Genomic DNA, 25552 nt, shown 5'->3' with positions numbered 1-25552 from the left:
TTTTGTCATTAGATTTTTTTAATGAATAATAATTTGAAAGAAAGTCAAATTTCAAAAGTGCATAAAACGTTGATTAATGACCACATAACTGATTATTTATTATTTAATCCGTGATATTGTGCATTAAATTTTGTTCGAATATTTCCATTTTTTAATAGATTATTAAAAGATACTTTTTTTAAAAAGTTTGTCATTTACGTGAATTTTGATTTTTTTTCCTTTTTTTTTTCTTTTTAATGTATTTAGTTGGTTTTAAAACACTTAATTTATTGAAAAAGAAAATAAGAAAAAAATGCATATCTCTGATTTATCACATGTATTTCCATGAATTGCTTTTCCTTTTAATTTTAACATAGATTAATAATAATTATAATATTGAATAGTAGTAACAGTAATAAAAGCAAGAAAACTAAAAGTGAGCCTAATCAAAAATATTTAATAACATTAAAAAGTATAGAATTACATATTAAGTAAGAAAAATAATTTTATCTATTAATAATTTACGTATTATTTCAGTTGTTTGAGTTTAGCATTTATTATCATTTGTTAGTTTAAGAAACAATTTGCGGAGTTATGAGAAATTTTGGGATGACGTTATGATTGAAAATTAATTATCATTAAAAAAAATCATTAAATTAAAACTAATTTTAAATACTAAAAAATTTATTGGTTTCTAAATTTATTTATATTATTGATAAATAGTTTTTAAATTGGTATCTAATTTAGTTATTATGAAAATTAATTATTTTTGTCTTTAAAATTAGTTTTTATTTAATGATTTTACGGTAGTGTATAATAAAAATAGATTGTGTATAATAAAAGTATATTTTTAGGGTTTGGATTAGATAGGGAAAAGATAAAAGTGTTTGAAAAATTATAAATCATTTTATGTCATACTTCGTGTTTAAGTATTTTGGAACACATAAGAAGAATGGAAATATGGAAGTTTATTGTAAATAAATTTAAAGAAAAGTTAGTTTTATGAAAATATAAAATTTTGTGGGAGTTTGTGTAATTAAATAGTGTTAAGAATTTTTCTACTATATTACATGTTATTTTTTAGAATGTTTAAGTTAGTAGTTAGAAAGGTAAAATAATGCAAAACATTTTTTAGGATAGAACGGAAAGGAAACCCAGTCATTGTGTATAATCTGAGATGCTTTTCTTCAACATTATTACAATATGTAATATCTCAATTACATTCTGATTTTTTGCTCTCAAGCAAGTTGGTGATCTTTAATATTTATTGGGTATTAAGTTTAAATATCTCTCCAATGCTTTTCTTCTTCTTTTTTTCTCAATCTAAAAAATATATTTGTGATATACTTAACATGTTGAAATGTGTTCTCTAAATACAATCCCTTCTTAAAGAATTAATCATTGTAAGTCGTAACAACTTTTTGTTACATTGTACAATCTTCTTATAACTACAAGCATGTATTGATAAGAACTTTGACATGAATAAAATCAGTTTCTTCTCAAAACTTCTCTTTGCATATTTGTTTCTATCAAAGCGTATTATGCCCTAAACAAGAAGTGTGATATTATTGTTATTATTATTTGAAAACTAATGCATATGGACATGTATGAAATAGATTAATAATAAAGTATTAGAACCCATACACATTTTCGGAAATTTTAACGGCTCCATATTACATCACCTTACTAATATAAGGGTAACAATCTCGTGGATTTTTTTTATGCGTCTACTCCTGCATCTAATTCTAATGGTCACCGTCACTTTTTTTTGTTATTCAACAATTGTTATGCTTCATTTGTTTTTCTCCTACCCAAAAATGTCTCAATCTAATATTTCAGATTATGTAATCTGAAAGTCTTTTTCTAAAAGCTTATTTTCATATGTATATTTTCATATGTATGATTAGTTTCTGGATTACATAATCTAGAAGTTTAAATTAGCTTTTAGATTATGTAATCTGGAAGTTTTTTTTTTTCAAATGTATGTCTGAATTACATAATCCAGAATTTACTCTCAAATCTAGACATTCATATTATATAATCCAGAATACCATTTTTTTAAAATATATTCTGAATTATATAATCCATAAGCTATTTTCAAATTCGAGATTAATTTTCGGATTATGTAATCCAAAATATGACAATGACACAAGAAGGATAAAAAAATATTTTCATGTTTTGTATGGAGTGACAGAAGAACATATGGAGATGTAGGTCTAGTTGTTAGCTCAAACTCAAAGCCCAACTAGGTAAAACCTAGGCCCATTATCAATAAACAAGTTTCTTTAACGGGAAAATTCTTTCTGCACCCCTTTTTTTCTCATGCACTCCCTTACTTTAAAAAATACTAAAATTACCCTTCTTAATTTTTTAATCATAGAATGTGAAATCCAGATACTTTCTCAATTCTAAAAAGTTAATATTTGTGATTTTTTTTTATATATTTTGAATTGTACAATTTATTTTATTTTATTTTTACACATACATTACTGTATTTTTATTCTATTTTATTTTCTATTCTAAAAGAGATTTTATTTTAATTATTTTACTTGCAGTTCTAAAAATTTAAATGAAGGTTTTGTTAATTGATAAGAAATATATATTTTATAATAAAATTAAAAAGAAAACATCTTTTACTAGCACTGATGCCTTATTTAAAAGCTCTGCATGCGGTTTCCATCTTTAAAAAAATCCTTTTGTATTGTTTGAAATATAATATATATATATATATATATATATATATATATATATATATTCTCGTATTAGTTAAACCAGTTTATGAATTAACCAATATTTGATGCCTTTTTTAAACACTTATATAATTTCTGTAAAAAAACACTCATGTAATTTAGTGTTACTATTGTAATTAAAAGCATATGCTAAACTTTTCTTATCTTCATATTATTTATACAAATTTTTTATTATGTTTTTTTCAACTTAAAACAGGTTTAAAAATTTATAATAATTGTATAAATAAAAAAGTAAAGTTTAGAGGAAAAAAATAAGTGCAAAAAATGTTATAACCAAATTACTTTTAGGTTGAACAAATTGACTTACAAAGGTATGAGGTATAGAAGCAGTGAAGGCTTGGTAGTTACTAGTATGATAATTTAATAATTAAGGAATAACCTTTTGAATATTGTGAATCGACCTTACAATTGTTTTCTGATTAATAGAATTTGGACCTGATCAATGTAGAAGTGTGGTAGAGATAATGAGTTCTGAGCAATAATTAATTAGACCTAACCTTGATAATAGGCATTTAAGTAGAAGATTATTATTATTGCAGATAAAGTGTCATATTAAACATAAAAAAGATAATTAAGTAACACGTACGTCAGATAAACCTGGGTTAATCTTTTTCTTCCCACAAATTAATTTACTTTTTGAGATTGACCAGGTGAAGTGTTCCATCAATTAAAGTAAATTCATTTATTTCTTTATCTTTCGTACTCAAAATCATAGAAGTTTGATTGTTTTAATTTGTATACTAAAATATGTACGTCAAATAATATTTTAATACAACTTTCTAATTTTGATTTTAATTTTTATATCTGTATCTACCCATGAAAATTTCTTAATACATAAAGAATCATCTCTAGTAATTAACATGATTTATAAGTAGTTTCTAATAATGCACATTTTAATTCAGTGACTGTGTGGTGTGCACGCCAAATCATTTAAAAAGGCATAAATTTATGATTAGTGTTTGATATTTAAAAATGTTAATATACAGTTTTACTGTAAACGATATTTATAATGTATGTTCATTATCTTCACATATTAAGAAATAATGTCATTTTACATTTATATGCTTAAAATAAGACCTTCATATGTAGCATAACATGCAAAATATGTTATATAATATTGTGAGCTTGATTTAATACGAGGTTGTCCATATATATATAAACACTTCTCATTTGTATTTTTATCAAAAAGTGGATATCTTTAAAATGAGAGAGATTGAAAAGTTGAAACTCTTATGCTGAGATATGAATGAAAGATGAGATTTGAAAGTGATTTTACTTGAAATAGGACTTTATGATTTCAAATAAGAAAAAAAAATGAAAATAAGAAACTTAATGTGAAAGGAAAAACAAATATTAATCTTAATAATAATATCTTAAATAACATGAGAACAATTTGTTATTTAATTAATGCTTTTTTAATCAAGAAAAGCCTTATCTGTGTAGAGGAGAAGAAAATATTATTACCCTCCTTCCTCTATACTACATATATTATAATTAACTAGTTAATGATTTTGAGTCTTAAATTACAATTATTACCACATAATTAGCATAAGGACTACTTAATACAGGACAAGTTGCTAATAGCCACCTTGTTAATCAGCTCTCATGATTTTTTTCATTGACAAAACCTAATTTACTCTTTTCCTTTTGTTAATCGTTTAATGCTATAATTGAAAAATATATCTTTATTTAAAATTTCATATTATGCTTTTTTTAATCTATCTTTATTTATTATTTTAACGCATCACATATATATGATTTTCCTCTCTTTTTTCTTTAAAAAACATAGTTAAGAAAAAATATTGATTAATATTATTTTGGACAATGATACTTTGATATTGGTATATATTTTTTTCTTTGACACTGCTATTTTTATATACATTCACTTGATAATTGCTTTTCATAATAAAATATTCTATTATAATAATAAAAACAAATAAAAAAATATTATAATAAAATAATAATTTATGAGTTATAAATTGAAAAGGAGAGTAATCTATAGTTACCCAAACTTATATTTTCTTTTCCTTACATCTATCACTTATTTCCTCTTCTTGTATTTTTATTTTTTTTTCTACTTGTCTCTCTCTTCCTTCTACCCATGCAATCCAAAATCTATTCACCCACGCATTCATACAAAAAAATAAAATAAAGCATTTGTACTTAAGCTTACCATTAAATTTCCAAGTCCGTTTGTAGCAGAGGCTTTTGCATGAGGAGCTGCAATGGCATAATCACTGGCTCTCACTCCCGAAATAAAGTCCATTAGGGTCAACAAGAAAATGCACACTACATCTTCCTTCGATCCAATGCTGGTACGAGAATGACTAATGAGAAACTAAAAAACAACCATTTTGTGTCAAGAATTTAAAAATCGAAGTGTACCACCATAGATATAACAAATAACAACATCAATATTGGAGTTTTGAACCAAACCAAGAAAAGTAAAAGGAGGGTCTCAACATGTATACCTCATCAACCACCACAATCTTCTGGGAAATGGGATTCATTTCGGGAGTCAGATCCAGTGAATAAGCTACCAGCTAGTTCATATGTATGATACATATAGATGCCAAGAAACTCAAACATTGTGGTGTGAAATTAATCAAGATTCTAAAGAAGGTGAGAGGAAAATAGAAGAACATACGGTATTTATATGTGCAGAAGAATCGAGTTGGGTGGTGACTTGACAGTAAGATATCAACTGCAAGTGTTTGAATTAGGAGAGGAGTATCTGTCAAAGAGCGAGTTGAGAAGTCGTACGTGTGTGTGTGTGGTTTGAGTCTATGTTGTAAGAGAGGAATTGGTGAGTTGAGAATAAAATATCAAGAGTTTGAACACAAGATACATATATAGTTGTTTTCATTTTCTACATTGCTTGCCCTTAAAGTTGTCTTTCCTAAATTTTTATTGGATAGAAGAAGGAATAGTGTTCATGCAAATTCAGGTTGGAGCGTCACGTCCCCACCTTATCATGGTACAATACCAAACATTGGTGTATGCTCAGAACAGAACCAAATCTCTGAGGTTCTCGACATGATGAGACTTGAGCACCACAGTTTATGTCTTAATTACCAGACATTTCTCACTCATTGATTCTTGTATACCAGCACAACTGGTTGTGATTGATTGTGAACTGTCTGAGGATTTAATTTGCATATATGGAAATGAATCCATGTTTGATTTAGAGAGAAAAAAAACATTGTACGATATAACTAGATACCACGCATTTAACTTCTGAAATAAGTCTTTAACCACCCCTGCCCTCACACATATATATTTTATAAAAATATTATTAACAAAAATTGAGAATCAAAATTTTATAATTTGTAATGTATTTAAAAATATATTAAAAGGCATATAAGTAACATTTCTAAAAAAATATATATATATGGTCACAGAGTCACAAACGATGGTCAACCTTCATGAATTGGAGATGCACATTGCATGGAGGGAAAAATTGTCATACATGGTAGAAGGTGAAGCTTCCCAACAGAAGAATATGAGGATATGAAAAATAATATGCTAAAAATCAAAAAGTGAAAAGATGGTTACAGATGTTTATGAAGCCAGAAATCATGAGAAGTATCTTCGCTTATTCACTTCCCTTATATTTGAAAAGCTTTGTCAAACATGTTTTATGATGAAACTGATGAGCTATATGTGTTTGTCTTAAATCAAATAATTTTTTTAATTTTTTATAATAATAATAATACTAATAATTTATTTTATATAAATATACAATAAAATGGAAATATTAATTTAATAAGTTGATGTAATAATAATAATAATATTATTAAAAATATTTATGATAATATTAATAATTTTATTATTAATAATAATAATTTATGATAATAGTAATAGTAATAATTTTATTTTATATTAATATATATTAAAATGAAAATATTAATTTAATAATTTGTAATAATAATAATATTAATAATGATGATGATAATAATAATTATGATAATAACAATAAATATATTTATGATAATAAATATAATAATAATAATAATATTAAAAAAATTCTTATTAATAATAATTTATGATAATAGTGATATTAACAATTTTAATTTATATATATTAATATGTAATAAAATAAAAGTATTAATTTAATAATTTGATGTAATAATAATTATAATGTTAAAAATAATTATGATAATAATTATAATTATAATAATAATATTAATAATTTTATTATTATTATTAATAATTTATGATAATATAGTAATAATAATATTCTTATTTTATATTAATATATATGAAAATCAAAATATTATTTTAATAATTTGATGTAATAATAATAATAACAATAATTTTATTTTATATTAAATAAAACTATTAATTAAATAATTTAAGTATTATATTGCGTTGAGTAAGTTCTCATTGATATTTCATTACAAATATTTATCTACTCTCACCAATTTAATCTATTGGTTTATATAAAACAAGATATAAGAAAATGATAAAAAATGGTAAGAAGAAGAGATGTTTTTTATTCTCTTATTACATCACTCATGAGTGATAGGAAATATATAAGGGAGTTTCTCTCTCCAAATTACAATCTAATTAGATAATATACTAATCATGAGATTCTATAATTATTAAATTAATTGCATATAATTGGATACAATATCGTCAAATATTGCATACAATAATTGCATATAATTTGATAATTATTATTTCCTTAATACTCCCCTCAAGTTGGTAGGTGAAGATCAAGAACCCCCAACTTGTGTCGTAGCGTAAAAAATCGTTCCTTGCTCAATGCCTTCGTAAAAATATCTGCGAGCTGATACTGTGTTGGTACATATGAAGGACTGATTATCCCAGCTTGTAATTTTTCTCGCACAATGTGACAGTCTATCTCAATGTGTTTTGTGCATTCATGAAATACTGGGTTTGCTGCTATATGTAATGCCGCCTGATTGTCACAGAAAAGTTGAGCTAGCAAGTTACATGGCACCTTTAAATTCTGCAACAGATATCGCAACCAAACTATGATCTTGATACGTTTGTCTGTTTTTTTGACTTCCATGAGATAATAGAGGAACCAAGAAAAATGCAATATCCAGATACTGATCTCCGAGTTGTCTGACAACCTCCCCAGTCTGAGTCACAATAAGCTGTCAATGTCAGATTATTTTCGGATGGCAATAGCAATCCTTGTCCTGGTGATCCTTTGATGTACTTTAGGACTCGAATTGCGGCATCCCAATGAAGTTTCCGTGGATCCTGTATATATTGACTTAGGGTCCGAACCGAAGATGCTATGTCAGGCTGAGTAACCGTGAGGTATATCAGTCGTCCCACGAGTCACATGTATTTTACTGGATCCTTTAATAACTCTCCATCGTCTGGTGTGAGTTTTAGGTATTGTTCCATTGGAAATTTGTCTGGACGAGCACCTGCGAGTCCCGTATCCTGCAAAATATCAAGCGCATATTTTCTTTGGGACATGTAAATACCAGCTTTGGAACGGGAAAATTCAATCCCTAGAAAATATTTTAGGTCTCCAAGATCTTTAATGCGAAATTATTGTAATAAACAATCTTTAACACGCTGAATTTCTGTCAAATCATTTCCTGTCAAAAGAATATCATCCACATAAATCAAAAGGGCAGTAAATGATGAGTTATTCTGTCTTGTGAATAGAGAGTAATCTGTCTTAGACTGTTGAAATCCTACAGATTTAATCACATGAGAAAATGTTGAAAACCATGTTCGATATGCTTGTTTGAGACCATAAAGGGATTTGTTGAGTCGACATACAATGTTCTCCCCTGTCGATGATGTCTGGGTGGCAAGTCCATGTAAATAATTTCATGCAATGTGCCATGTAAGAAGGCATTTTGCACATCTAGCTGGTGAGTAAACCAATTTCTGGCTGCTGCAATGGTGAGGAGACACCTCAAAGTTGTTAATTTTGCTGTTGGTGAAAAAGTTTCAGAAAGTCGACACCTTCAATCTGAGTGTACCCCTTTGCGACAAGGCGCGCCTTATATCTGTCGACGCTACCATCTGAGTTGTACTTTATTTTATAGACCCATTTGCATCCGATGGGTTTCTGTCCAGCAGGTAACGGTGTCAAGGTCCACGTTTGATTTAGCTGCAAGGCGGAAAGCTCTTCGTCCATTGCTTTTTGCCAATTTGGATCAAGGATAGCTTGAGCATAAGTGTGAGGTTCTTTGGTGGCTGTGATGTTAGCAAGATATGCACTATGTGTAGAAAAAAATCGTGAATTAGAAAGAAAATGATGCATAGGATACCTGGTTCCATTCGGTCGGTCTTGGGCAGTGGTCGAATGATTGGCTTGGGATCCCGTTACGTAGTCTTGAAGCCAGGAAGGTTGAGTTGATGTGCGACTGGATCGTCGAACAGGAAGGTCGGTTAGAAAAGGTTTGGTAATGGGTGCTAAACTTCTTGGCATGGGAGAACAAGGTTGGTCTACTGGAGGTTCAGGTGTATTATGACGAGTAGGAGAAGAATGTTGGTTTGATGGAGGTTCAGGTGCATTGTGACGAGTAGGAGAAGAGAGTTGGTTTGATGAAGGTTCAGGTGTATTGTGATGAGTAGGAGAAAAAGGTTGGTTTGATGGAGGTTCAGGTGCATTGTGATGAGTAAGAGAAGAAGGTTGATCAAGTGAATGTTGGACAGGAGTGGGTAAGTCAATGTCAATAGTGGGCAGAATACCTTGTAATGGAGGTGAGGATTGGGTCTGTGACTGTTGGCAGAATGGGAAAACACTTTCATGGAAGATGACATCCCGACTTGTAAAAAAAGTGCCTGCATCTATATCAAATAATTTGTATGCTTTTTTACTGTGAGGATAACCAATGAAGATGCATTGTCGGGCACGCGGATCAAATTTTTGCTTAGGTGAAACAACAGTTGCGTAACAGAGGCAACCAAAAGTTTTTAGGTGAGAAAGTGAAGGTGGTTGATTATATAGTAGCTCAAAAGGTGATTTATTTTTTAGTAAAGGTGATGCCAAGCGATTAATGATATATGTGGCGGTTAAAACACATTCTCCCCAAAATTCTAATGGTAAATTGGACTGAAATAGGAGGGCTCGTGCTGTGTTTAAAACATGTCTATGTTTGCGTTCTACTACTCCATTTTGTTGAGGAGTGTAAACGCAAGTGCGTTGACATTCAATACATTTTTTGAGAAAAAAATCATACATTGAAATGAATTCCAGTCCGTTGTCAACGCGGATGGTTTTAATAGAAGCCTGAAATTGATTTTGTGCAAATGTAATGAATGACTCTAAGAGATGTTGGGTTTCAGATTTGTGTGATTCATAAGAAATAGCCAAGTGCATCTAGTATAATCATTGACTATAGTGAGAAAAAAACGTTTTCCAAAATGAGTTAGGGTTTTATGATGACCCCAAATGTCACAATGCAATAGATTAAATGGAGAATGAGATTTTATTGTGCTTAAAGGAAATGGTAGCCTTGTCTGTTTAGCTTTGGGACAAATACTACAATGATTATGAATGAGAATGAGATTTTTACTGATAGGGATAGGTAGTAGGGAAGATACAAGTTGTAGACACGCTGGAGAAGGATGTCCAAGGCGCTTGTGCCATAAATCAGGATCGGTCGATATTTGAGATGCGTGGGCTTGGTTTGGAAGAGGGGACATGTAGTATAAGCCTGCGTGTTGTTTACCCGAGCCAATCATCCTCCCCGTAGCCAAGTCCTGTAAAACGCAACCATGTGGAGTAAAAACGACACAACAATTTAGTGAACTGGTTATCTTACTAATGGACATGAGATTTAAATTAAAAGAAGGAACACAAAGAACATATTTGAGAGTGATTTTGTCATTGAATGCAGTTGAGCCTGTAGGCAGATTAACATTTGAAATAAATGATGATGAAGTGTGTGTGAAAAATTGTGAATCAGATGCAATGTGATGGGTTGCTCCGCTATCCAAAATCCATGGTTTCGTAAAAGCAGAATTAGAAGAGGAGTTATGGGCAAGCAGACCTGCAGAGCTAACAAACGTGTCACTTTTACCGTTATTGTTGAGCGAGTAAATAGTCCTTGCCAATTGCTGAATTTGCTCGGCACTGAAGCGTTGTACGAGGTTTCTATCGGACTCGTTACTGGTGCCTTCTTTGCCATATATGATTTTTATTTAGGGGATAAAAATGGAGAGGCGGTCAGGACACCAAGATCGGTGCTTTAATACCATATAAGAAAATGATAAAAAATGGTGAGAAGAAGAGAGGTTTCTTATTCTCTTATGTGTATATTACATCACTCAATGTATAATAAATATATAGGGAGTTCCTCTCTCCCAAATTACAATCTAATTAGGTAGGATACTAATCATGAGATTCTATAATTATTAAATTAATTGCATATAATTGGGTACAATATCGTCAAATATTGCATACAATAATTGCATATAATTTGATAATTATTATTTCCTTAATACAAGACGACAAGATTTATTTTTTCAATAAAAAATAAAATAATTAAATTAAAAGAGAACATTTCATGTTCCAACTCTTATACAAAAGTAACGATAAAATAGGAGAGTACTTAAAATTATGGTAATAAATAGTAAATTATTCAGTTAGACCATTTGGAAAGATTGAATATTTTTAACAGTTCATTAATATGTATAGTATGTATGTCTTAATCTTCATTTCTTATATTTCATGAAATTTTGATTTATTGTATTTTGTGTTAATCTTTATATGTGTATTTGATTTTGGCTTATTTCATGTCACCACTTTAATTTCCTATAACTTGAGACTAATATGAAATGTTATCGAAATTTTGTGAGATAAGGTCATACATTTGATTAAAAAATGAAATTTACATGATGACAAAACTTAATTTTATATATATATTAAAGTTGGATCAATTCTATATACATAAGTATCGAGTATGAGAAATGAGTAAAAAAATTTACAAGAAATTGTTAACTTTAGAAATGATCGTCTTAATAGAGTTTTGAAACCATTTTAAAAGTTTGTCGTTAGTGTCTTTGTAAGAATAGAAAAAAGAAGATGACTCAAGTAGTATAGTGAACACTTAGTTTATACTAGTTCACCCAAATTGAGCTATAGTCAATTCTCTTTTACATGTTGCAAAGAATTACAAGTATGGTTCTTTGTTACTTTTAACTCAAGAGTATACAAGAAGCTTTTCCAAATTATTTGTTCATCTCTCCTTAAGATTAAACACTGAATACACAACGTTTCTAGACTAATTATACACAAAGTCTCTCCAAGTAATAAAACAGTAAAGTCATATCCTGTTAGGAAAAATTCCAACATCCATGATTTTGATTAATAGTGTGTTTGGATTGAGGACATGATTTGAGAACAAAGTATGAAGAAAGTGAGGTTGTTTGGATTTGAGTATATTAGAATGGATTTGTGAAGAAAATTTATTGAAATTTGTGAGTGATGTGATAGTTGTGAAAAAAAAAATATTTAAAAGGTATAAAATATAAATTTACAAATTTATCCAAATCTTTCAAACTATTTGAATAATAATAATAAAACAAAATTAATTTATTTATTTCTATCTTTTTTATAATTAATATTATTATTATTATATAAATTTATTTTCTATGTAAAAAATTATATTTATTTTTATTATTTTTAATTATTTTTATTAATGATATTATTAAATATTTGATTCAAATAAAATTATTATTATTTAATACAATTATTTAATTATTTTAATTAAGTAAAGGATAATTACGTAATTTGTTATATAAAATTAGGGTTCTCTTGCGTTTCTACGCAATTCTGAGCTAAAGAGTGAAGAAAGTTTTTTACAAAATTTTAACTTTCCACGCTTCCTATTCCTCTGAAATTGGTAGATACAAACAAGAGTAATTCTCGTCATTCCGTCCGGGTGAACAATGATCACCCAGAAGCAAACGAAGCCTAAGTGCTGAAAACAATTATATACAAAAACATTGTTATGCTTCATTTGTAAAATAGTAGCTTCAGGTCAACAAACAAATCATGTAAGGAGAACTATTTTTTCTATCCGACAATGCAACTTTATGTTGTCTTCTTTTTCGCTTGATATAGCATGGATATGCTCCAACGCCACAAACATAAAATTAAGCTAACCTCATGCTACACGAATTCTATGTTATAGAGAATATTCATTACTTTCATCTTCCAATAAGATTCAAGCACAAGTCACATCAATGATATCTTGGATGAAGAGGTAAAGTTGTTTTTCTTCAAAAAAATTCTTATACTAGTGTTGTCAATTTTGGAAAGATTATTTGTTTCGTACGACTTTGTGTTTTATACAAAATCAAGCAAATACACATTATCCAAAGAGAGATAAGTTGATAAGTTCATTATGCCACTAAATTGTTACGTAAATAAGAAAAATAATAATTTATGTTGCATGAAGTGCATTTAATGCATCATTCACAACCAATTTCATCAAACGAACGAACAACATTCAAGTAAGCTGACGTTGCTCAATGATTAGAAACAAATTTGCAACGATTATATTGTTCAACGCCTTTTTGAAGATTTCACTAAGAAAAAGAATACAACAAATTACTCTGCATTGTGCTAAAATGTTGCTTAAACTTGTATGCTCTTAAAAACTTCGTTTAGAACAAAACTAGAAGTGGGAGCATAATATTGTATACGTCAAAAGATGTTATCAATCCCTAGTAAACAACCTTATGATCTCTGGATCACTAATCAAACAATTTATCTATCTTAGCTAGGAGTGACTAGCAAAGAATACTTCGTTATTAGTCATGAGTGCACAAAGAATACTTGATTTAACTTAATGTTGTTGCATCTAAAGAATACTTAATTTTAACTATGGATGGTAATTACATATAAAAAATACTCAATTTTATTAAGAGTAATTGTGTCCAAAAAATACTCAATATTAACCAAGAGTAGATGCGTCCAAATAATACTCAATTTTAATTAGGAGTACTTATATTTCAAACAATACTCAAATAGTTAGTGACAAGTAACTAGAAGTCACATAAATTCTTGTGTTCTATTTCTCTACATTAGTTCTATATACTAAATTGAGAGAAACATTAATGCACAAACTACATACACTTGAAAACTTAAAACAAGAGATGGTGGGAGGTATTCTTAATGTAAAAATCTATAATATTAAATTTGAAATACTTCTTCAACTTCTGGACAATCGATTAGAAGTTTTATCTTACCTAAGCAATAATACTAATAGAGTAGACTGAAAAGGATCAACACCTGTTTTATGATTAATTTAAGTGGAATTTTTAAAATACTAAAAAAATATTATATTTTTCAGAAGACTAATTCTTACAATTTTTTCGTACGGACTAAAAAACAATTTTATCAAATTAAACGACTAAAATAATTTAAGTTTATTACTTTTAATCTCTCTCTATTAAATTTTAGTATCTATGAACTAAAAAGGTGTTTGTATTACATTTTTTCACATTAGAGATGCAGGAAAGAGGAAAAAACGAGCGACCAATTGAATCTCCCACATGAAAGCTCGTTAACTTTGACTCATTATTTGTTTTTATTCTTCTGGGGGGAGGGGGCGCATGAAGGGTTCCGCATTCTAGGGATATAGAGTATGCGCAAGCTGTAGTATGGCTTACAGTGATACTGATATTTACAAACTATCTACCAAGAAGGATTTCTAACGGCAAAACTTGACCTAAGCCTTTCAAGCAATTGAAGATCTTCTGCTAAATGTGCATTGCACTCATTCATCACAATAAGACAGAAGATACTCATAACTTACGAGCTCGACCCATCATGTTTTGATCCTGTGATTCGGCACATTCATGTCTTACTCTGTTCTTTGACGTTTTGGGGCTTGTGCACTATCACCACTAGCAATAGCATGTTGAGTTTTGGGAGAATCAGGATTCCCAACCTTTTCCAGTGAGCCTTCCTCAACTGGGGTACTGCCGTTAGCTTGATCAGGTCCTTGTGATGCTTCCAAAACACTTTTGACCGGGAAATCTCTCGTGGCATTTGAAGATACTCCAGATTGAGTCTCAATGGTAGATGATGATGCCTTCAACGTTTCCGTTCCAGATTTACATTGCTTCTCAAACATCATCTGGAGGTACCTTCCTTGTTCTTCTATTCGCAACTGTAGATTTCTTTGAATCTGACAGAAAAAAGAAGGGGAGGAGAAGATCGAAATTAGAACAACGAAAGAGATATGAGAACGACATAACACAACATTCATGAGAAATTGCTGTAAATCTTGGAACTACAATTTGTATCTTCAACAAGTCAAAGATATAAGACTGAGCATGACCAGTAAATGAATTATAATTTATTCTAAGATAAATTAATAAAATATGAATTAAAATACAGGGAACAAGATGAATAATAAACAATATTAAATTATTTCTCTAGAGAATACTTACACCCCTTCAATGTCTTTCACCTAGCTTACAAACACCCAAACTTCACTTCTAGTCGACTTCAATTACATGTAAAAAATTATTCACAGATCCCATGTGCTATAAAACATGAACTTCTATAATCATGGCAATTGCAAGCATGGTTGAAAATACCAAATCAAACCGGCTAGTTGGATTGGAAAACCAGTGATTGTTCTGATATTGGTCCTCCAATCAAGCCACAAAACTGAATTCCCAACAGGCCAAGCCAGTAAAAAATTGATAAGCAGTTTGGAATTTTATTTTAAAAATAATTACCGGTACCAAAAACATTGTGTAGCAAATGCATATGCAAGTAAGACGGCGTGCCCCTTTCTTAGCTTTTGTGTATGGAGTTGATGTTATATACTTATGATGAAGATACTCCGTTCAATAACTCTTTTATGTATTAAATTTCAATAATCCAAACAGAATATTTTAATTATATGTATCTCAACAATCTTTTAGAGAGAGAATTTAGGGAATGAAAATAGCTTTCTTAAGGGTAAGAAGTAGTGTACGGTTTCTGCATATGATCCATCTCGTCTATAACAGGATCCGCATAAGATACAGTCTCCTAACAGACTCAGTGAAGACTATTACCAAGGCTACAATTAATTAAGTGCAACTTTCTACAAACTAACAGTCAAGAACACTAAATGCATTTTATCATGTCCTACATGACTATACTAGAAAAGTAAACGCGATTTAGGATCAATGTGATCTATAGAATTTATTTTTTAAGTAAACCTGAGTTTGAAGTAACAAAATTTTTGCTAAGATACCACATATTGGAAATTGATTTTCACAGAAAGTTTGCAAACTCAATCAAAGTTAACGTAAACCCACAAAATTTAAATATTAATGATGAGAGACACAACAGAAAATTACTCACTGCTACTGTACTAAGAAGATATCTAGAAGACCTGTAGTTGAAAATTATGTGCTACTGTTCTAATTTTAAGTGCTATGAGAGAGACACATTAATATAACATATCTGATGGACTAGTACACTTAGGAGGTACTATTTAATACAGTAAACCATTAGCAAATGCTGAAGATATTATGGACAGGGTGCCCAATAGGCTAAAAAATCTAATAGTAGCATGAGAGATACAGCTCATAGGGTAATTTCAGCATCGCATAGCACAGGTAGCCCAACGGCTTTCGTCGGCAAACAATTCCTGCACCTTGAGAAGGTAAGGGCAAAGGTGTACCTGAAGAGAAATTATCTCTAGGCTCATGAAGAAGCTACCCCCGGTAACTTGAACTTGCGTTTATCTTCTTTACTAACATTTGTAATTGGCCTAAGAATTACTTTAAAAAAATTACACCAACTCTTGAACAATTCAATAGTTTTTTACTGAATAATTTTATCTCAAAATCTACCACTGGATTGAAAGTTATCATATATAGATTTTATTTACAAAATCTTATATTAAGCTAAAATTATCTAAAACTTCATTGATATAATCAAAATTGACATAATATAAATGTTATATATATGACCTCAAGTACGTTAAGATGATATTGTTAGGGTCAATCACCGTATATAAGTTATTGTCCGTTTTGAAGTTTTGAAATTTGGAGTTCCGTTATGATTTTTTCCTTAAAAGCATCGTGAAGGGTTAAATGAGGAATATGTATTTAAATTGTCTTCAACCTCAACTCCTAAGTAATATGAGACAATTGAGCATACTGGAACAAACCACCAAGTCAAGGGATAAAGGGAACAAGAGTTTGTCTTTAGAAACACTTTTTTATAATGTTTCAACCTCAAATTAGTAGATATAACATCGTTAGGGTCAATCACTGCATCTGAGATATTCTATGCTCTAGAGCTCAGAGCTTTGTCACAGTTTTGTCCATAAATGGCCTTGTCTCCTAAACAATGTGAGACTATTGAGTTTGTTGGAACAATTCCCCTAGTGGAGGGTTAAGGGGAATGATGGTTCTTTTTTTAAACCACTTTTCCATTACTCCTAGAGAATAAGAGTTTGTTTTTTGAACCTCTTTTTCATTCTCATAGATGACATCAATATTCCAACTTCAAATCCGTTAAGATTGCATTGTTAGGGTCAATCACTACATTAGAGGTATTATCCGCTTTGGAACTCGAAACTGCATTACGGTTTGTCTTTAAAGGCCACCTTAGAAGGTTGAGAAAAATATATTTAAATTACTTTTGGCCTCAACTCCTAAGTGATATGAGATTAATGAGCGTTAGGTGGATCAAGTCAATCGAATTGTAGGACTCAAGTTATTAGGCTCTCAATTAAAGAGCTGTATGTTGACTATCAATAACTTTAGGTCTAGTGATAAATGTTCGATCCAATAATTGATATCAAAACTAAGGATGAGTTTCATTCCCAATAGGACAATTAGATATCGTAGGTGACATCAATTGCCTTGTGACATTAATCAAGTGAGAGTTGTCTTCTAAGTCTAAGTTATAGACTTTAAATAGATGTAGGAGTTTAGGTGCTAATATTATGCAAACCTGATTAACCCACCAGCAAACTTGGTTTTTGAGTCCTCGAGCGAAATCGGTAGAGTCGACCAAAACTCACGAGTTCTTAGACAAGTTCGTGAGTTTCACCGGGTGAAGGATTTTTTGTTCACAGCGAACTGCATAGGGACATTTTGAGTCCTTTTTTTATTAAAACAAATATTCAAGGCTTCTCTTGTATTCTATTCTCGCAATCAAACTTTTTTTGGAGTCTCCCGATTTTCATCCTTTCTCGTCTGCTCTATGCGTTTTTCCTCTTGGTGACTGAGTTCAGCAAGACCTGTGGAAGGCAGCGAGACAATAACAACCAGCGGCACCCATTCTACTTCCTAGTTCCATTCAAGTCTCTACTTTTTGTGAGTTAGTGTTTTAGTTTCTATACTGTGATGTTGTCATTTAGTGAATATTTGCTCTCAGCAACCTGACTTCCAGACTCGCATTTTTATATTTTGTGATTTTATTTTCATATATTATATTAGTGATATCTAATTTGTCTTTAATTACATCAGTGATATGCTTATATTATTTTAATTTTATATTATATTATGTTTGTTTATGCATGATTTGGGTGTAATTTGACTGTAATGTACTACAAAACTATGATACTTTATTAATTTGTTATTTTTTTAATAATGGAATTGAGATGTTGAATTATGTATTAGTATTGTTATATTATTAATACCTTTTTAATATTAAGTAAACTTTAATGAGCTTATAGGAGTCATGTTTACATGATCTTCACGAATTGTTTTAACAGCTTTAATCTCTCACTCGGCGTGTGTGAGCATATGAAAGTTTTGACCACGGTTCATGATTAGTTAATTGTGCCTAGGATCAATGACCGATATAGTTTCAAAAATAGTGATTCCTATAGAAATAAATCTTTCAAGCTGAATTTGAACCACCCTTGTAATACAATTAAATTCATTTATATATGTTAGAAATAAATTCTAGAGGAATGAAGTTCACACCTCAAGCTGTTCATGGAGCCGCTTCTGAACCTCCATTTGTAGTCGTAGAGCTTCAGTAATCTCGATACCACTGTCAGTAATAGAAAAGTAAAGTCAGCATAATAGTTACTGTTTCTGAAATATTACCAAAAATTTTACATGGAACCATATATTGGCCTTATTGTGGCCTTAATCCTGGTCACTGAAAATTCTAAGCCACTTGTTGCTCCAAATACTAATACTTTTTGGACCTTGTCGTAGCTTCTATTCGAAGATACAGTAACAAAGCCTCTTCTATTCTAATCCTTATACTCAGCTCAGGTTAAGTGGTAAGATACTGAACAATAATTGCCATCTGAAGAAACGAACTTAACAGCGCATTCCATATACCATACATGACGTGCAACATAATCCATTTAAATTCTTCTGAGGATGTAACATTTGCACCAGCAAAGTCATGTTAAAGAATGAACTTCTGTCTATCAATTTGATGTATCAACGTTTATGGTAAGACTGTATAACATAAATTATTTAAAAAGCAGTAAATAGCATACTTACGTTTTTAAATCTAGAGATGACATCTCCTCAATGGAACTTCCTTTTTTCTCCGTAACTCCTGCCATAATCAAAAAGGGAACTTTTGATCAGCTTACAGCACAGAGGATTGTGGCTCTAGTTTCAAGGAATTGACTCATGACACACCAGTTCTATACAACAATCACTGTGGTCTAGGTCAATTTCTCAGACACGTTAGTAGGCGATTTTTGAGTTTCTTGAACAAGCGTAGGTTTCTGGAAACAGAAGGTGGTTCATGGGGAGAGACACAGAGAGAGAATTGGGAAATATCCAAGAGGCTTAGATTAGTTAAAAATTGTTCCGTCCTCTTATTTTCATGCACTCAAAATAATTTTAGACTTATACAAGTTTTTAGTCCTTATAATATATGCACCGTTTCATTTTAGTCCTCTTTTTCTTTTGCTGTTTGTGTCCCTGATAATTCTTTTTTTCAATTTTAGTCTCTTAACTTATGGTTCCAGTATATGTGCAATCATAAACTTTTGATATAGGTTCCTTCCAAATGAGAAGGCTTTCGTTTTAGTTCTTGCCATTAGAAATTAAACTGCTTATTCAATTTGTTAGCCGCATCATCATGACTAATGACCAGAACTTCACGGACTAAAATGAAACCTTTATTTTAATACGGATGCAAACAGAAAAAAATAGTTTTGAGGATAAAAAAAAAAACATACTTCCTCCTCTTGAATATTAGCAAAACACTAATTTATGCCAATTAAGAAAGTTAGTTAGAATTATTTAAATGCACCAATTCTAAATAAAAAAATAAACTTTCCAAAACTATTTTTCATTGGAACTTGATATCAAGAATAAACAAGTCACTGGAAATAAAATCTCAATTAAAGGAAGGGTTTTTTAGGAAAAACCTCATTAAAATAGGGTGAAAATAATTAAAATTTGCTTATATATGAGACAACATCCGTGAGGTTTTTTTGCCTATATTCAAGAATAAAGGGAGTATAATATAAAGACCAAGAAGTTATTTAAATCTTAATTTTATTTGTATATTCAAATAAATTCAGATCTGAAGTTTCTGCATTCTAAAAAAAATACCAATGTTAAGCACTTCACAACTAATACAGGGATAGTATAGGAAAAGAATCCAAGTGCATATCTAACTCAAAATCATAAATTCATTAACATCAGTTTAAGATATTAAGTGCTTTACACGATTCAATAGTTTGGCATTCAAGGTGATTTGCATTAATCTAACCATTGGCACAGGATATTATGCATTAATAGGTATTTAATAACCTAGTTTCCAATCAAGACTGATCTACTTGATGAGCTTTTAATCCTACAATAAATGTTGCAGTGAAAGATTGGTTTTATTTTATAGTGGCATCAAAGAAATACTTACTCGAACAAAACAGATAATTATAATTAATGCATGCTGATAAATATTGCATATTATACGAGACATAATTTATGTACCTTCAGATGACTCCGGCCTATATCTAGCTGTCCTGTATTTCTTCATCTCAAACCAAATCTGTTTCAGTAAAAGCACAGATGCTACCAAACAAACAAAGGAGTTAAAAGCAGAGTGCACATACCTGCAAATGGCTTTTCACATGATATATAGTTAATCCTTCAACTTTCATGAGCTTCAGCACACCCTTTGGAGTAGCTCCTGCAGATAAAAGACAGAAAAACGGGAAAAAAAAATGAGAACGAAGGTTAGCAAAGTAAGGCTAAGGACTTACCAAACAGAGAAAAATAGATTATAGTACTTTCACTTCCCCCAAGTTGGTTGACAGCCTCTACAAATGCCTCGTGAAGTTCTGGTGTCCAACGCATTCGTGACTTGGCTGGAGTTGAATTTGCTGAGCAAGAGAGGCCAATGCAATTGTCTACAAAGGAAGCAGGAAGTTGTTGTTGACCTTGGCATTGATGTCCTGGAAACTGTGAAAGTGGTTTTGCAACCTGAAATGGCACCTAAAGCCACAAAATGAGATCCGAACACATTCCTTGAATAAATTACCTATCAGTTTCCTCTGAAAGCTAATATTGATCTGAGTTATGAAATAGTTCACCTTCGGCTCAATGTCTTGAATATTGTCAGTAAGAAGGTCATCCCAATTAGAAGTCAAAGTGTCATCATCACTGATTAGCCGCTCAGCCCACTCCTGCCAATCATTTTGCTTACCATACTCCTCGGATGCCATTATAGGGCAAGCACTACTTTCTACCCTATTATCATCAATTGAGTCATGTGCAGGAAAATCTAGAAAATTCGGCAGGGAACCTGTATGCCAGGAAGCACTGTTTCCTTTGGAAAAGTGGCTTGGTGTTGCTGAATTTGGTGGTCCAGTATTTGAAGAGTATGATAAAGGGAATTGGGAAATGTTGGTTGATGATTGTGAAATAAAATGAGCATTAGTAGAGTGTTTTTCATCGGGTGAAAGAGATGAGTGATGAAGATCAGTTGAATATCCAGGGGAAGACGAAAAAATATGCCCAACTACTCCATTGGAATTCAAATAACTTGAATGAGTAAAAGGTCTTGTCACAAGGTCTTGTTCTACTATATCCAACTGTGATTCAGGCAGCCTGAGATACATGTCTTCTGAGGGTATTGGAAGGACTGACAAAGATGAAGAAAGTGCTCCAGACATCCCCATGTTATTGAGTTGCTTTGATCTTTCAATGGAAAAAGTAGGATGTGCTTCCATTATTTTCCTTCATTGTTGATTAAAAGGATAAAAATATCAGTTTTCAGTCAATATATAAAATTTTAAACCCTGCATTTTCCCCCATAATGCTCACCAGCAAAATACCACTCAACTTGATTTTTGATACCCAAAACAGACTATTTGTCATCAATCTTCAGATCTGTGAAAGGAAAAAGTACTCTAATCTGTAATACAAAAAGTTACTCAATAAAGAAAGCAACTCACTAGTAAGAACTTCTGAAGATTATAAAACCTCATCATCAAAGACAGACTAGATAAAAAGCATGCCCAATCCTGAAAACAAGTAAAAAATAGAAACGTACTAAATGAAATCATAATTGCAGATGATCACAAACCTCAAAGTTCTAAAGCAAGATATCAAGTTAATTCCTATAATAGTTCATAGTTCACTGTGATTTAGGTTCAGAATGAACGACCACTTCCTCTCTATCTCTCCATCCCCAATTCAAAACCATTCTTGTTTGATTGATAAGTAAGTTAGTCAGGTATTTATTTCATTTACAGTAGCAAGAGAAACTGATAATCAAGTTATCTCCTGCCTCACCTTATAGTTTGCCCTGTCCAATTAGAGAAATGAAATTATGAAGAGATTTCAGGCGCCTAGATACCAGAAGATAAACCAATGACCCACAGGCTCCTCTCAATATGGAAACCAGCTCTTGTGGTCATTATGCAACCATAGCATTGCTACCTTTCTCTCAATTTACACAATACATACTAAAAAAAGACATGCAGTCCAACTACAGACAACAGCCTCAAATACAGACTTAAATTCTCATCCCCAATCTTTCATTTTTCAACATAAAATTTTCTGTGACACAAGTCTATCATAGGCTAAAGTACAGACCAAGCATAGTTTCCTTATATTCATAACCATCTTTCCTTCTATTTGTAAAGATAAGGATTCTTTTTTTTACAATAGCTTGGATTTACAAACCAAACATGAGAAGAAGAGTGGTTACATGTCTCTCTAAATGAAATATAACTGGAGTATGAGTGCTTTAACCACTAAACGTTTTCAGTTTCTTTCTCTATTATTTCTATGAAGTTTAGAGTTCAGAGAGGAATGATACCAATCCAATACATCAAAGAGAAAAGCATAAACCGATTATCAAACACTTTCACGCAGCAAACAACACTTAAAAAAAGGACGAAAGCAAATCAGACTCACACGAATAGGCATGCAAATTGATTAAATTAACAACAAACTTGAAAAGTTAAAAATAATTAAAAGAAAGAGCGAGAAAGAGAGAAACAGAGGCGGTAGGAAAACCAGCGTAGGATCGGAATTGGGAGGGAAGTGGAGTTAGACAATGCGATGCAAAGTGGAGTGAAGTAACGCAACAAAAAACGTGAAAATGAAGCAAAACATAATGAGATCAGATACCCCGAAATTCCCCTGCACGAAGAAAAACGGTGTATCGAATTCTTACCCCAGCGAATTGGAATCAAAACCAGAGAAGACGAATGGAACAGATTCTGGTCAGAGGGAGAGAAATAGAGAGAGGCGGCTGTTTTTGAATCCCGTCACCGGCAGGTGAACGGTGATCAACTAAACGAGTGCGCTATGTCTTCTCACTGTGCTATTGCTATTGCTATTGCTGTGTACAAATAAAAGCCTTATACACGCGCCACACTCACTCGCGTGTCGACAATCTCGATAGCGTGGACTCTCTGCGCTTCCTGAACCTGCATGCAATTTCGAATATTTTTTATATGAATTGGATCTTGCGTTGTTTTCTACTTTAACCGTTTTGCTGTTGCATGTTTTTTCTTAAAAGGTAAAAAAAATCACATTATAACAAATAAAAATAAATCTTTTTACCCTTACGCGGCGTCTCAAGAATTCGAATTTGTTTTTGTTTTCTTTTTAAACAAGAATATTCGCATATTGTTATATATTTTTCAATTCAAAAATAATTTTAAATATATCATAAATTTAAACGTTTTGCTCATTGGATTAAACTGAATTTGTTATACATGACAGTAATGGGATATAAATACTTTATTTAAATTATAATACAAAGTTGCAGTTATTATTTTGATTGGAACTGAATTAAGAATATGCAATGGTAAAAAGAAAGGAGGTGACTTTTTTAAATGGCATATTTTGTGTTGATAGAAGAAATTCTATGTAATATCCGGTGGTTTGTAATGGGTGTGCACTAAGAGAAAAGATGTATTGGTGTGACAATTCAATGTAAAGTTTAGAAGCTCCAATAAAACAAAATCCCTAAACTAGTGCCATTTTCTAACCTCATAAAACAAAACCTTAAGTAGCAAATTCGGATTAATTTTGCTTTCAATTTGGAATGTTAATCATTGTTGATTAGAGTGATGGGAAAGCGACTTTGCATTTATTAAATTATTAAGTTTGTATTATGCAATAAAATACTACTTAAACATCATTGTTTTCTATGTCCTCTTTGTTTAAACTACTTCTAGGTTCCATTCCAACCTCTCTGTCCGATGACTTTTTTCTAATAATTGTTAAAAATTAAGAAGGAATTGAAGAGGGCAAGAACGATTGACAAATGGGCTTGTGGAAACAACTGGAATTTTTCATTCAATATTACTTAATTTTCATTTATAAATTTTTTTATTTATTTGAGGATATAATAAAAGAGTTTGTTCAACCACATTCTAGTGTGACTTATTTTACTTGAAATTGTTGTTTTGGTATGTGGTTCTAGATAATTGTGTATCAAAATAGCTTAATATATTTTGAGCCTACTATTTAAGTATCGGTAAAAAAAAAAATATCTGTATCAAACTGGTACACTTTTTCACTTGTTTCACTGAAAATTCATTTACTTAAATTTGAATTTTGATTTTTTTATTTAAATTTTAAAAATTATAAAAAATCTGAATTTTCAATCTAAATTACATTCAGTTCAAAAAGAAATAAAAAAAACATATCTTAATTCTCTTCTCTTTTCCTTCTTTGTTGTTGATCCTTAAATTTCAATGTGATAAACTTTAATTTTATGACAGAGAGGTAAATTCAATTGTGAACCATAAATATCAATTTTTTAATGCTTTTTTTTATGTCCTTCTCCTAATGTAGTTTCTTGATTTTTGATGGATGATGGATTGGTGAAAGAGTGTCGAAGCTAGGTAGAATTAGAGAAGAGTTCTGAATTCGTAAAATGAAAGCGGGAGAATGCTTAGTGAAAAGTCGAGTCTATTTACTAGGGAAAAGTTCAGGTTCAGACTATCTAGAAGACTATCCTAGAAAAAGCTCAAGACAAGTGTTTATGACTTAATTTAGACAACATAAAGAACATAAATTTTCTCTCATTCAAGCTAAAAATTACATAATCTAGCACATTTATTTATAGGTAACAAATTCGACCAATTCATGAAACAAATGGAATTTTGAATTCAAACTAGGCACCTAAGCTAATCACACTTGCCATGTGATTAGACATGTGAAACATGTTTGGCGCACAAGGTGAATCTAGGCCCGATCTAGAGTTTCTCTTGGGCCAAGAGAAGCTCAATTGAAATCCTGGATAGGTCTAGAAACCCTAATCTACAATATACTCAAATTAAGCCCAAAACCTACTATATCTAGCCCATTTTCTAAGCCCAAATTATTTAGCAATTACAAGTTCAAATAAATCTTATTCTACTCTATTATGTACATTTGTCATCTTTATTGGA

General features: G+C 30.8%; 1 protein-coding gene across 16 annotated transcripts; it reads right to left on the bottom strand.

The window, feature by feature from the left end:
* Positions 1-14224: 14224 nt before the first annotated feature.
* Positions 14225-23628, bottom strand: LOC137829948 (protein PHOSPHATE STARVATION RESPONSE 1). Of its 16 annotated transcripts, none has more exons than XR_016523062.1 (10): positions 23320-23616; positions 21960-22025; positions 21227-21872; positions 20924-21116; positions 20747-20823; positions 20625-20664; positions 19173-19230; positions 18636-18705; positions 17656-17944; positions 14225-14875 (listed from the first exon to the last, which is right to left on the bottom strand). XR_016523062.1 is itself a non-coding variant. In XM_068636987.2 (10 exons), exons 4-10 carry the CDS (start codon positions 21863-21865, stop codon positions 14549-14551), a joined length of 1404 nt encoding a protein of 467 aa, XP_068493088.1. In that variant the 5' UTR covers positions 21866-21872; positions 21960-22025; positions 22119-22159; positions 23320-23604; the 3' UTR covers positions 14225-14548. The 16 variants fall into 16 exon arrangements, 12 of the variants coding, with proteins under 12 accessions (XP_068493088.1, XP_068493082.1, XP_068493081.1 ...); XR_016523063.1 differs by lacking the exon at positions 21960-22025 and adding an exon at positions 22091-22159 and having other exon boundaries at positions 23320-23604; XR_011084117.1 differs by lacking the exon at positions 21960-22025 and adding an exon at positions 22091-22159 and having other exon boundaries at positions 20924-21128; positions 23320-23586.
* Between the last annotated feature and the right edge of the window lie 1924 nt (positions 23629-25552).

The sequence above is a fragment of the Phaseolus vulgaris genome, chromosome 7, assembly GCF_051622355.1.
Source record: "Phaseolus vulgaris cultivar YP4 chromosome 7, ASM5162235v1, whole genome shotgun sequence".
Lineage (NCBI taxonomy): Eukaryota > Viridiplantae > Streptophyta > Magnoliopsida > Fabales > Fabaceae > Phaseolus > Phaseolus vulgaris.
Note: the sequence above shows the minus strand (reverse complement) of the source record. Positions and strands in the feature narration are given on the sequence as shown.